A 14,659-nucleotide genomic window follows, 5' to 3' on the forward strand; every position below is an offset into this window, starting at 1 on the left:
TCAACAAGACATGTGCGACCACGAATTACTCGCCACATTATTATGCCCAATTTGTCCGTCGTATCTTTCACCGCCCATCCAAGTCTGCACGAACGGCCACAGTTTATGCCCTACTTGCTTCGAGAGGGCAAAACCACAGTGTCCTCAATGTCCTGGAAAATTTATAAATCGTCGATGTTTCATCCTTGAGAGGATCTACGACAAAATCTCAGTTCCGTGTAGAAATCAAAAATACGGATGCACTTTCACCGCCAAAGGTCTCCAAATCAAGAAACACGAAAAAAAATGTCTCTGGGAATTTCTGGGAAGACGAATCAAAAACAAGCACGTCTGGGTGTTGTGTGAAATTCGAATTAATGGTATGAATAGAAGGAAGTTGAAGTAAATTGTAATTTTATTGGAAATTATTTCTGAGGAACTATTTATTTTTCCCCCACTATAGAGTTGATGACGTGATCACAGAATTTATATTGTTATAGGGGTCATCAGAAAAAAAAATGTGGCAACAAATTATCCTCTTTCAGAAATAATGTAAATTAAAATTAGAATAAAAAAAAATTTTTCGTTTGTATTTTTGGCGACTTCTTCCAGAAACATCAATAAGTGGTAACTTAAAGCAACTTTTACATTTTTTTTTTGTTTGAGCAGACTGCTTTGTCCTAGTTTCTACAATTACGAAAATTTCGTCCGTCTCCAGCAAATCCTCTATTTTTAACCCAAAATCAATAATTTCCACAAAAATATCGTCCTGCTCGAGGTTTTTGCAAGCCCACCCCTTCCTGTGCGATTTTTTCACAATGCTTTCCCGTTTCGCCGCCTCGTTTGCACAGTGACACAACCAAAAAAGTTGGGGATGTTTTTGCTCGGTTATAACAATTTGTTATTTTACTGTCGGAGATAGTTGGGGTCGCATCGCCGCCACCGATCCTGGAAGGGGGCGGCGCCAACGCCGCTTGGCCTCGGAAAACGGCGCCGAAATGTATCTTTCAAATGCGGAAACTAAAAAACTGCATTGCCTCCGGAGTCATAACTCGTAGATGGATGATCTGGCCGATGAAAGTGCTTCTTCTAGATTGGGTGGATGGCCACTAGAAATTCCTATGAATCACTTGCTACATACATAAACATTGCGCATTTAAATATGACTGGGAGAATTTATGTATTCGGTCGGGATTTACATGGGAAGGGCCAAGTTTTGGGAAACTTGTTTTTCGGATGTGTCAACTGGGTGCTGGGGAAAAACAAATGATGAGAATCATAAAGCCGAAAAATGAACGAAAAAGACAAATGATGGTGTAATTTGCGGGTTCTATGTACCGAACTATTGAAGTTTATTGTTTTATCTAAATATTCTTGTCTAAGGGATGAGATGAAATTATATTGAGATTTGTTCTCTATTTTCATTTTTGGTCTGCATCTGATAATATAAAATTTATATCCCCCATATTTCACGACTAATGTTCATAAATTGTAACAGTCTAAGTCCTAGTAGAAACACTCAGTTTTTGCGATTTTTCTCATAGTAAGAAAATTATTTATTTACAGATTGATAATTCCTTTTTTGTTTAATAAAATAATCGTAAAACTAAAATAACTCGGAATGTTACACTTTTTATATTTATACTTGATATTTAGAAACTACTAAACCAAAACGAAGCAGGAAAAAAGTTGTTCTTTTAAAAATTTAATTCTCTATCTTCTAATCGAATGTCAACTAACTTTCTTTATCGATTTTACGGTTTCATTTTTCGTGTTTTAATGTTTTTTAGGCTCTGTTCAATATGAGAATGATCTATGTTTAAAATATATACAAAATATTCCTAGATAGTGTGAGTCTACGATGAAATTAAATTAACAGATGATAATTTTCAAGGTCCTTTCTCCCAAAATTAACGTTTAAGAGCAGTTTAAATGCCGTAAATGAACTAATTTAAATCTCAGTGAGAAGTTACGATAATTAAAAACATCCAAAACCTTACTATATCGTTAAACAAATGAATTAACCTTAATTAAGTGAATTTCCGACACTTGGTTTATATGAACATTTACATTATTACAATTAACAGTTCAAAATATCAACATGAAACAATTGTCGCTTTAAATTACAAAGTAATTTTACGTACTAATTTTTTAACACATGTACACCAGATTTTTTCGAAAATGTAAGAATACAGTAATGGCGTGCCTGTCTATATTTAATTAGTGCTTTCCTCTGTTTTAAGAAGACAAAATCAGTTAAATTTAGTTTTTTTAATCGCAAATGGAAGTATAAATATAAACACTCGAAGTAAAGCATGTTATAATTACTGAGAGGACATTTTTTCCCGTTGATGATCTGCTTTAAATATATTTTATATCGTCCGCGGAGTGTTATTTATGCCACTGATTTTTACTTCATAGAGGCTATAGCAAAACAAAAATCGTAATATCAACTTTTATAATTTTTCAAGGAAGCAGGATGTGTTGGACTGTACTTCAGACGCACGGGAAGTTCTGTCGAAATAAACTTCGAAAAGGTTTTTCCCAGTGCAAAATTTAATTTCGGACACCACAGTAAAAAGTGTGAGTTAGAGGTCTTGCTCTAAATTTTTTAGGTGTTATAGAAGTTTATGGAAAGTATACTCAAATCTAAAAATAAAGGAGGTAATATTTTTTATGTTATTTTTTTTATTTTATGAGTCGTAAAAAACTGTTTATCGTTGAAAAAGATTATACAGTTTGTCATCTCAAAAGATTTATTAGAATTAGGTACATGAAAACAACCATATATATATGCTAAGCTAAAAATAATATTCATTTTTATTTGTAAACGATATTAACAATAAAATCATTTGAAATGAAACATCTTTGCTATACTTCTGTATATACATGTGAATTATCCTTCCATTAATATTTTTTGGATTTGCTTATACAGGATGATTAAAAAAAAATTAATGAATGCGTGAATTCATTTTATTGAATAAATCAAGAAGTGCAATACCGGATATTTTGAAATCTTGTAGTTTTAAAGTTATGATAAGCAAATTTTTTATCAAAATGTATTAATTTGCTCATCCCCCCAAAAAACTTTGTGACGTCACTTCAAAATATTGCTGAATAAATCCTATATTAAATGTGCAAAATATGGTGAGTCTATACTTGTGGTTTATTATTACATTAATATTTTTTAGATTTGCTTATACGGGGTGTCTCAAAAAAATTAATGACTGAGTCAATTTATTGTATCGATTACGTCAAGAATTGCAAAGCTGAATACTTTGAAATCTTGCAGACGTTTTGAGGTTATTATAACTTTTTAATCAAAATGTACAAGTTTTCAATTTTTCGATTATTAAATTTCTCGATTTTTCCAATTTTTTATTTCTCGATTATTTCATTTTTCAATTTCTCTATTTTCTGATATTTCAGTTTTACGATTTTTCAATTGTTCAATTTCTCGATTTTTAAATTTTCCGATTGTTTAATGTTCCAGGGTTTGGTGTTTCAAAATTTTCTAATTTTCTATCAATCGATTTTTCTACTTTCCGATTTCTCGATCTTTTAATTTTTTTTTTAGATGTCCCAGTTTTGAAATTTTTCACTCTTCTATTCCTCAATTTTTTCGATATTCGAGGTTTAGGATTTTTTAATTTTTGAATCTTCAATTTTTCGATTCAGTTTTTAGTTTTCCTAAATTTTCGATTTTTCGATCAACTGATTTTTCGATTTTGCTATTTTTCGACTTTTCCATTTTTGACTTTTCCGACTTCTAGACTTTTTGATTTTTCGATTTTTCGACCTTTTGACTATTGGATTTTTCGATTTTTAGATATTTTAATTTTCCCATTTCTCCATTGACCAATTTTTCGATCATTCAGCGTCTCGGCTTTTCAATTTCGCGATTTCTCGATTTTTCCATTTTCATAGTTATTTCTTAAATTCTTCCTCGACTTTTCGATTTCTCGATGTTGCAGTTTTTCGGTATCTCAGTGTTTCTTTTTCAATTTTGGGATTTTTCAATTTTTCGATTTATCAATTGATCAATGTTTGGAAATCGAATTTTTCGGATTTTTTTTGTTACGTTAGTTGCTTCGATTTCTCGATTTTTCATTTTTCGGTTTTTGATGTTTAAATTTTTTCGTTCCTTAAATTTTTCAATTTTTCATTTTTATCATTTTTCGATTTTTCGAATTATCTAGATTTCGATGTTTCGTTTTTTCGATTTCTAGATTTTTCAATTTTCATACTTTCGTTTCTTCCTCGACTTTCGATTTCTCGATTTTGCAGTTTTCGGTACCTCTGTTTATTTTTCAATTTTTCGATTTATCAATTGATCAATTTTTCGAGATCGAATTTTTCGGATTTGTTTTTGTTACGTTAGTTTCTTCGATTTCGCGATTTTTCATTTTTCGGTTTTTGATGTTTAAATTTTTTGGTTTCTTAAATTTTTCAATTTTTCAGTTTTATCATTTTTCGATTTATCGAATAATTCAGATTTCCATGTTTCGTTTTTTCGATTTCTCGATTTTTCAATTTGTCGACTCGAAAACTAAAAAAGTATTAAAATTGAAAATTCGAACATCGAAAAATCGAAAAGCAAAGAAATTGGAAAGTCTGAGAACCGAAGAATGGAAACATTGAAAAATCGAGAATGTGGAAATTCGAAAGTTTGAAAAATCGAAAGAAAAATTGAAAAACTGAAAGTCGAAAAATCCAAAAAGGAAATATGTAATTTGAAAATTAAATATTGAAAAATCGAAAATTAAACGAATCAGGTCAGGTCAAGTTTCGATATCTGTTTTTGTTTTTCAATTTTGGGATTTTTCAATTTTTCGATTTATCAATTGATCAATTTTTTGAGATCGAATTTTTCGAATTTGTTTTTTGTTATGTTTCTTCGATTTCTCGATTTTTCATTTTTCGGTTTTTGATGTTTCAATTTTTTGGTTTCTTAAATTTTTCAATTTTTCAGTTTTATCATTTTTCGACTTTTCGAATTAGCCAGATTTCGATGTTTCGTTTTTTAGATTTCTCGATTTTCCATTTTTTCGACTTGAAAACTAAAAAACTATAAAAACTGAAAATCCGAACTTCGAAAAATCGAAAACCAAAGAAATTGGTTAAGTCTAAGAACTGAAGAATGGCAAAATTGAAAAATCAAGAATGTGAAAGTTCGAAAGTTTGAAAAATCGAAAAACTGAAAAAAAAGGAAATATGCAATTTCAAAAGTCGAATATTGAAAAATCGAAAATTCAATGAATCAGCTCAGGTTAGGTTTTGATATGTTTTTCTTTTTCAATTTTGGGATTTTTCAATTTCTCGATTTATCAATTGATCAATTTTTCGAGATCGAATTTGTCGGATTTTTTTTTATGTTAGTTTCTTCGATTTTTCGATTTTTCATTTTTCGGTTTTTGAGATTTCAATTTTTTGGTTTCTTAAATTTTTCAATTTTTCAGTTTTATCATTTTTCGATTTTTCGAATTATCCAGATTTTGATGTTTCGTTCTTTAGATTTCTCGATTTTTCAATTTTTCGACTTGAAAACTAAAAAAGTATAAAAACTGAAAATCCGAAAAGCAAGGAAATTGGAAATTCTAAGAACTGAAGAATGGAAAAATTGAAAAATCGAGAATGTGAAAATTCGGAAGTTTGAAAAATCCAAAAATTTAAAAACTGAAAGTCGGAAAACCGAAAAGGAAATATGTAGGTAATTTGAAAATTCGAACATTGAAAAATCGAAAATTCAACGAATCAGGTCAGATCAGGTCGAAATTAAAAAAAATCAAATATTGAAAGACGGAAAATTTGATACATGGGAAAATCGAAAACTCGAAATTTTCGAAAATTGAAAATTTGCAATATCGAAAACACAAAAAGTTGAAAAATCGAATAAACGCGAAATCGAGAAATTGAAACGTCGAGAAATCGAAAAGGTGAAAATTCGAGGAATCGATAAACCGACAAATCTAAAATTAAAATATTAAAAAAGTGAGAAATACAGAAACGAAAAAAATCCCAAAATAGAAGTGCCGTAAAGTTGAGAAATAGAAGACTTGAAAAATCGAAAAATAGAAATTTAAAAATATTAACAAATCGTAAAATGGAACAATTGAAAAATTGATAAATGGGAAATTTAAAAGAATGAAAATCTGAAAACGAAAAACTAGAAATCGAGCAGTCCAATGATCTGAAATTAAAAAAAAAACGAGTTGAATAATCGAACAATTGAAGAATCAAAGAATCGAAAAATTGAAATATCGAAACAGTGGAAAATAGAAAAATCGAAAAGGCGAAAAATCGAAAAATCGGGAAAATTCGAAACAATGAAAAATTGAAAATTAAACCATCGAGAAATCGACACATGAAAAGATCCAGAAAAAGCCGAATTCGACATAAGTTTTCAATTTTCGATACTTGAATTTTCAATGTTTTTGCTTTTCGATTTTTCGGAGTTTTTTATTTACGTGCCTGGTTTTTACTTTATAGGGGTAAAAAACAAAAATCTCAAAATCAAATTCCACACTTTTTCAACGGAAGGGGATTTATTGGGTTTTACTTCAAGGACGAGGGAAGTTCTGTCGAAATAACCTTCGACCAAATTTTTTTTAGATTGTAAAACGCTAACTAAAATTTATTTTAAAGCATCCAAATATTCTCTAAATTTGTTTTATTGTACTTCAGAGGCGAGGGATGTTTTGCCTAGATAACCCTCAAACATTTTTTTTTATATTTACTGTAAGTATCATATTACACAAGATAACAACTAGTACTTCTTAAGGTAATACTGATTTTGGTGAATAATGACATACCTTCTAAGAAAACAGAGGGCGGGTGGGCGGGGCTAGTACTTACTAAAACAAGACTGATTTTGGCAAATGATATATCCTTCTATTTTCTTAGAGGGTATATCATCTGCCAAAATCAGTCTTACTTTAACTAATAAGAATACTAGCCCCGCCCACCCGCCTTTTATTTTCTTAGAGCGTATGTCATCCGCCAAAATTAGTTTGATTGAATTATTTTTTGTTTCAAAAAGTCAAAAATTAATAACAATCATTTAAATATATTTTGTGCAACCCGATATTTTAAAATTTTTGGTTTTTAACAGCTTAAGAAAAGTAACAGGGAGTTGAAAAAGAACTCCTTGCAGTTGTATTTCATAATAAATATCATAATCACCAAAGTAACACTAATATACGAGTATCCGTTTTTTTTTACATGATTTGTTTTTTATTTTTTTCTGACGGATACATCTATATATTTACTTTTTTTAATATTTTTTTTTTTACAAACATAGAATAGAACTTCTTTAATGTACCCTAAAATTTACGAGACGTCTAGAAAATATTAAATTAGATGTAAATCAGGAGAAATATTGACTAAGAATCTACAATTATTAGTTCCAAATTTTTTTGGATAAAAAATTTTATGTAACGATTTCAATGTAAAATTCGACGAAGTGCTTGCCCATAACTGTCTTTATAGTGAAAAAACTAGCTTGTTTGAAGTAGAATTTAAAACTTATAAGTTATTTTTTTGGGAAAATTTTGAAAGTTTTATTACGGTTTTTTTATAATTCATACATTTAATACAATAACATTTATATATTTTCTTCTGAAGAGAAAATTTGATTTATTTACTTTAATTTAAATTGTTTTACGAAAAATGACAAGTTCCAAAAATATTCATGAAAAAGTAAACAAAAATTACAATTTTTGTAAAACACAGTTGCTATAAATCTCAAAAGTTTATGTTACATTCCATCATTTAAATCACTTATCCTTTCATCGTCAACCGTTACGTTAACCTCGTTTTACCATAAAATGATTACGCATAAACTTGAGCGAAATTAAATGAAATCATTTTAGCAGAGAATTATTAATTAAAAAGCGCCAACCCAGTCAAACTTAATTTATTGAAGTTCATGCCAAAATCAATGTCTGCCAACGTCGAAAATACCGATTCGACACCACCCTGCCATCTAGTCGCAGAAGCTCAATCTGTAAGCTTGCCGCTATACTGAAGAGATGGCGCAGGAGTGACTACAGCAAATTTCCTGCAACTGTGAACTTTTAAAATTCTTGCAGGAATTTCCTATATTACTCATGATCAGTTATTTCGGATATTTGTGGATGAATGAGTCACAAATTCACAATTAATTAAAATTATTATCGATGATAATAATAATAGCCGTGTACATCCGGCAGGAAAAAGTAGTTTCGATAAATAGAAAGTTCTTGCCCCGGCAGGAAATTAAAGCAGTCGCCTCTAAACTACGCTCCGCTTGCTTACCTTGGAGAGGTAAAAGTTAAATGTTAAAGACATGAATAAGAAGTGCAATGTAACTTAACTGTGTTTGTGGCTGTTGTTCGTGTAAATATTGTAAATAGATTTGTTATTTTTCAAAATGATTGCACTGACGGGTAAGTACACCTCATTAAGTCAAAATAAATAGTCTTGTAGATGGAACAGAGCGAAGAAAGTTTCACAATACACACGTTATTTTTAGAGAGAAGTTAAAAATGGCAAGGATAATATTATCGTTCGTGCTGTGTCTAGCACTATGGGAAGTCGCAAGTGCTGGTTACATTCCTCCAGGACCTCTCTACAGGTGCCCTGAGGAATATTTACTTTTACATCCTTGTACGTGCGACATCGAATCCGACCAAGGAATTTACGTGAGCTGCAATAACACTAACTTAGCCAGCATGAGTGTAGCCCTTAATAATTTAGCCGCCTTTAAGCTGCCCATTGAGAGACTTACAATCTACAAAAGTCACATTGGTAATTTTTTATTTATTTGGACTACCTTAAAGCGACGAACCCGAATCGAACCCACAAAAAGCTAGAGTTTGACACACTTCTAGACACGCACATTCATTATTGTTATTATTAATTAATAATATATTTTTATTATATCTATACATAACGTGTGTTGAATTGAGAAAGTCATCAAGTTGATGTGGAAAAACTCCTGAGTTTTCTGAATCCATACTGTTGTGTATAATTAACATTTCTGCGTTGTCAGCTGTCATCGATTAAATTTTCGGTTTATTGTAGAGATACAGCACAATGTTTTCAAAAAATCAAGGTCAACTTGATGACACTATTTTTACTGGAATTACCCTAATTTATTGATATCATTCCTTCAAATTTAATTTTTGTTTTTAAACAGCGTTTATGTTTTTTTTTTAAATATACAAGGAGACCAACAAATCTTCGACGCCATCTAATAGAATTTGCTAAGAGAGCTACAATTTACAGTTATTTTCATATACACAGGGTGTTCCTTTTGAAGGTTACATATCAAAGTTGTAATTAAATTTTGTAGATTTAGATTCTATGAAAATAGGAAAAAATTGGTTGAAGGTTACTTCGGCAGAACTTCCCTCGCCCATAAAATACAGCTTATCAAATGCAGCTCTTTCGAAAAATTAAAAGATTTGATTTTGCGAATTTTATTGGTTTTTATGGTAACTATTATAAGCTAAAATAAAAATATGTATCTATCGTCTGCTGCATGTAATAACAGAATGCGACTGAAGACTGAACTGAAAATCATTTATGGTACTGGTAACTTAAGACAAATAGCGATAACACTTATCAACTTGTAGACGTGAGAGTAAAACAGAAACCAAACTAAAAGATGTGTTGCGCGTAGGGGTTGGCAATTCAAACAGATTGGGCAGTATACCAAATTTATTAGAAGAAAATGTCGCTGTACGGGTGTTGGTTACAATTATCCCTTGTCTGCTACAACTACAACTACTTCTTCAACTACAAATACAAATACAACTAATACAACTAACTTCTTCAGGTGCGAGCCAAAAGTTATATATTGACAACTATAGTCATGTGACCGACCATAGTTGCGGAGTAATGACATGACCTCCTTAATTTTGATTGAGTCGATACTTAGCAATCGCGGAAAAGGAAATGCAACTCAGCTTGACTTCGGACTCGCTTCCTTCTAACAACGCTTGCACATGCTGCCGCAGCAACCCCAATTAAACAGGATATTTCACAACAGATGTTTTCTACGAATTGCAATAATCGGATCACAATGCCGACGGTCCAGACTTTTTTATTGCACTGACTTTCACTTATTGAATAAAACACTACATTTTATTTTGATTTTCGATGTTGTAATTCACATTTGGTTAATTATAACTTGTCTAGATCTAAGGGAGGCTCAGCATCCCCTAGCCTCCCCCTAGCTATGGCCTTATCTAGGGGTTATGAGATATCGAGAAAATATGAAACTACCAAATTGCCCAACGGACTCCATTACTGTACGTCGTTAGGTAATTCTCGATAACAAAAACAACTTGAAAGTGTTTATGTTTTTACATCGGAAGAATGTCACGTAGAAATTAGTATGATTTGAATGAGTTCGTCCCGTCAAAACAAACTGAATATCATTCTTATTAAATAAAGACGTTTGTATTTTCACATTTTAGGGAAAATTGGGTGACTCGTTCTTATTTTAATCAAAATATGAATGCAATGATGAATCACAGTTTTGCAATTTTTGATTTATTCAATGAAATAAATCGACTGATCTATTTTTTTTGAGTCACCCTGTATTAACAAATCTAAAAAATATTAATGCAGTGATAAATTACAAGTATAGATTCATTCTACTTTGCACATATATGATACTATGTGTTCAGCAAAATTTTGAGGAGACATTATCAATTTTTTAGGGGGATGAGCAAATACATTTTGATAAAAAATTTCGCATGCTTATAATAACTTTAAAACATCTCCAAGATTTTAAAGCATTCGATTTTGTAGTTCCTGATTAAATCAATAAAATAAATTCACCCATTCATTAATTTTTTTGAGTCATCCTGTATAAGCAAATCCCAAAATATTAACGGAATGATACAGACTCATCATATTTTCTACATTTTAGATAGGATTTATGCGACAAAATTTTGGGCTGACGTCATCAACTACATATTTGGAGGTGATAAGTAAATATATTTTGATTAAAAATTTATCATAACGTTAAAACATCTGTAAGATTTCAATTCGTTTCGTAGATTCAAAATTAAATTGCAAAATGTTGTTTTATAATTTTGATTTTTTTTCCAAAAATCTGGGCGTTTCGGGTAAAAACTCAACATAAACTACATGTGTAGGACAGACAGACAGACACAGGGACAGACAGATGGACAGACAGAAGGAAGAGACAGACGGACAGATAGACGGACGGACAGACGGACAAACAGACGTACAGACTGACGGAAACGGGAAACCTATTTCTTCGTCCTCTAGGGGTGATGAAAGGTTGAAGAAACGTAAAAGTAGAGACTCGGCCGACAGACTCGATTACAATACTTCCTTCGCTTACGCTTGGGAAGTAAAAATAATATCAACCACAACGGCTCCTTGATGAAAAATAATTGGCAAAATAATTGAAATTTTATTAAAAAACTCCATATTTAAAAATTTACAGCTTCACTTTTTTTAAAGATGGACATTTGAAATTTTGCACAATCTATTGACTTTGTTTCCTTTGTTCCTTTTGTTCAATTTTCTCTGTTCTGTTTCTTCTACTTCCTCTGTTCTTTTTGTTCCTTCTGTTTCTTTTGTTCCTTCTGTTTCTTCTGTCCCTTCTGCTCCTTCTGTTCCTTATGTTCCTTCTGTTATTTCTGTTCCTTCTGTTTCTTCTATTGCTTCTGTTCCTTTTGTTCCTTTTGTTCCTTCTGTTCCTTCTGTTCCTTCTGTTCCTTCTGTTCCTTCTGTTCCTTCTGTTCCTTCTGTTCCTTCTGTTCCTTCTGTTCCTTCTGTTGCTTCTGTTCATTCTACACTATATTGCTTTTGTTGCCTCTGACCCTTAGATTTCTATGTTCTCTGTGTTCTGTTCTTTTTGTTCTGTTCATCTTGTTTCTTCTGTTCCTTCTGTTAATTCTGTTTATTTAACCTTTTCTGTTCCCGCCATCCTTTTGTTCCCTATGTTCCTTGTTAGTTCTGTCCTCTTTGCTTCCTTTGTTTTGCCTGCTCTATTCATTTTACTCCTTGGGTTCTTTTGGTTGCTTCGGTTGCTTTTGTTTTCTATTTCACCTCTGTTCTCCTGTTCTGTTTATTCTGTTGCTACAATTCTCATTGTTGAAATATTTTTAGATTTTTAATTTAATAAAAACCGATAGGGTAAACCCCCAAAAAATTGTCATTTTTGAAAATTGCCAAGTGATTTTTTAAATTTCTGCTCTAGTTCTGACGTAAGCAGAAATTGAAAAAAATCATCCAGTACATTTGTCAAGGTAATTTTTAAATATGACTATTTTCTTAATATCAATATGTTGAAAATTGTTGAATAATTGAACTTTTTTTGTCATTTTTAACAAATAATGCAAATTTTAAAAATATATTTTTCATTACATTAAAAATAATGTAGTTGCAAGTACAATTTAAATTCTGACCCTAAATTAGTTATATCGGATTTTTCAATTTCAGTAATTCGTGGAGAATGCATAATCTTTCATCACCGTTGGAACATCCTGTATATGTACTTGGAAATAAAAAAGGTATAAATAAGTATACATGAAGTATACACTTAGTAAATATCCATAAAAAGAAAAAAAAAAAAACTGAAAATGAAGCGACGAAACAAAAATCGATATAACCAAATTATAAACTTTATAATGGTGTCAGTAAGTATATACTAGGTCATAATTTTGGTAACAAGTAGTTGTAATATTCTTCCATAGAAGGGTATTATCAAATTAATTTTTGCAATTTTACATAAGAATAGACTTTTTTATTTTCCGTGGCTATTTCAACATTTCATGACGTCCAAAGTATGAAAAAATAAGTCTCCCATTTCCGTCTGTGTATTGTCGGTTCTTTGTCTATCAAATTTTATATGTACATATCTATTTTAGAAATATCATGTAAATGATAAAATGCTAACAAAAATTTGTCTAATCATCTTTATCAACAATTTGATGACATCACGTCAAAGCAAATGCTGTTTAAATTTTACAAAATAACATACTTTTATATTTGTAGTTTATGAATCCGCCTTGATTTTTTATTCTATACGTCCAAATTTTCACAAAAAAATCGAATTGAAATATAACATTTTATAACACTTTGAGAGCAATCATCTGTTGAAGCGTCCTGTTAATAAGGGAAAAGTAGCTGGTTCGATCCCCTCATGAACCACTGTTATTTCTTATGTTGTGTCCGATATTATCTATAATGTTTTAATTTATAGTATTTCTCACGAAAATAAATAAAATATTGCAAAAACTGGATTTGTTAGCTTGTACTACAGGGACGAGGGAAGTTCTGTCAAAATAATCCTAGGTCAATTTTTTTTAATATAAGTTTTAATGGCAAGTCAGCTCGAATGGCAAGATAAATTCTGAAGAAAAAAGATATGTTAGTAAAGTTAGATGGGACTCATGGTATTCGATATAATTAAAGATAAGTTCCTCTCAAGGTCAACCGAAGGTCCACAAATGCTTTCCAACTCAGTCAGACTTCACATCAGGAAGTGTTCCTTTCCGAAAAGTTTTTGAGCAATATTAAAATCAATGTTATACGTATTTTCTTGGGTAAAAATGCACTTTTCCATAAAATAAAACAAATTTCAACATATAACGGGTGTTCAAAAAGTTTTCAGATTAGAGTTGACCATGGAAATATTTGTCCTGTCTTTGATCAAACTGTAAATGTCATGCATAACCTCATTTGTAATTCAAAATTTTGATTTTTTGACATGTACAGTTTAATCAAAAACATGCGAAATATTTATATGGCCAACTCTAATCTGAAAACCTTTTGATCACCCGATTTGAGGTTACCTATACCCATTTGTCACTATTGTCAGCTGATTTTAGGTTCGTTATTTGTTCGTTTACGTTATTTTGTGTACATAAACGCTATGTGTTTTCTGACAATTTTTATAGGTTAGAAAATATTAGATTCAAGGCTAAATGTCATAACCAACCCTAATAAAATCACAAGTAATTGCACAACGATGAAAACCCCAAAACTTGAGCATTGCTCATAGCGTTCATTCTTAAGCAATCACAAGAAAACCATAAGGAACTACTTAGCATAAGAAAGTTCCTAAGAGAAATCTCATAATGTGAACTGACCTTAATCATCTGAGCCATTAAGCGCTTACACATAAAATTTGACAAAACCGGTATACTAGATTCGAAAATTATCTGCCTAGCAAATATTTACACCGACGACAGATACGCAGACAGAAAGGGAGATCTATTTTTTTCATACTTTAGGGGTCCTGAAACGTCGAGAAAACATGAAAATAACAATTCGCCGGATAAACCTTATTGTAACACTTACTTTTTTTTTTTTTCTTACTTTACGCTTGAGAAGTAAAAATGTCCATCCATAAGTAAAATTTAAAATTGCTATAAATTACTATTAATTTTCTGAACCTATATACACATATGTAATTATTGTATAAAGAATTATAGATTTTTAAGATTGGCTTCTGTGTAAATTTAGCAACGACTTTTAAATAAGCACCAAATTTAAATTTTAACAATTCCCGCCATCAAAAATGACCAACGATGATTGGATGCAATTTAAAATGTGCCGCGATTCTGTGACGTCAGTCTCATATTAGACCTATCAGAATTATGTATCGTCCTACCTCATGTGACGTAAGACATCCGGAACTTATCTAATA

The 14,659-nt window shown here is 30.9% G+C and overlaps 1 protein-coding gene across 2 annotated transcripts in view; it reads left to right on the forward strand.

Annotated features, from left to right (window-relative positions):
* Positions 1-8,225: 8,225 nt before the first annotated feature.
* The window catches only part of Conv (convoluted), a 35,110-nt gene continuing 28,676 nt past the window's right edge, over positions 8,226-14,659 (forward strand). The window contains exons 1-2 of one of the 2 annotated variants that reach the window (XM_064049438.1): positions 8,226-8,405; positions 8,492-8,766. In XM_064049438.1, coding sequence (XP_063905508.1) covers positions 8,505-8,766 — 262 coding nt within the window. In that variant the 5' untranslated portion in view covers positions 8,226-8,405; positions 8,492-8,504. The remainder of the gene's footprint in view (positions 8,406-8,491; positions 8,767-14,659) is intronic. The other variant, XM_064049437.1, reaches the window with a different exon arrangement.

This window comes from Zophobas morio, unplaced genomic scaffold (genome assembly GCF_036711695.1).
Source record: "Zophobas morio isolate AGI-343-1 ecotype UQ-CSIRO unplaced genomic scaffold, CSIRO_AGI_Zmor_V1 ptg000007l, whole genome shotgun sequence".
NCBI classification, from domain to species: domain Eukaryota; kingdom Metazoa; phylum Arthropoda; class Insecta; order Coleoptera; family Tenebrionidae; genus Zophobas; species Zophobas morio.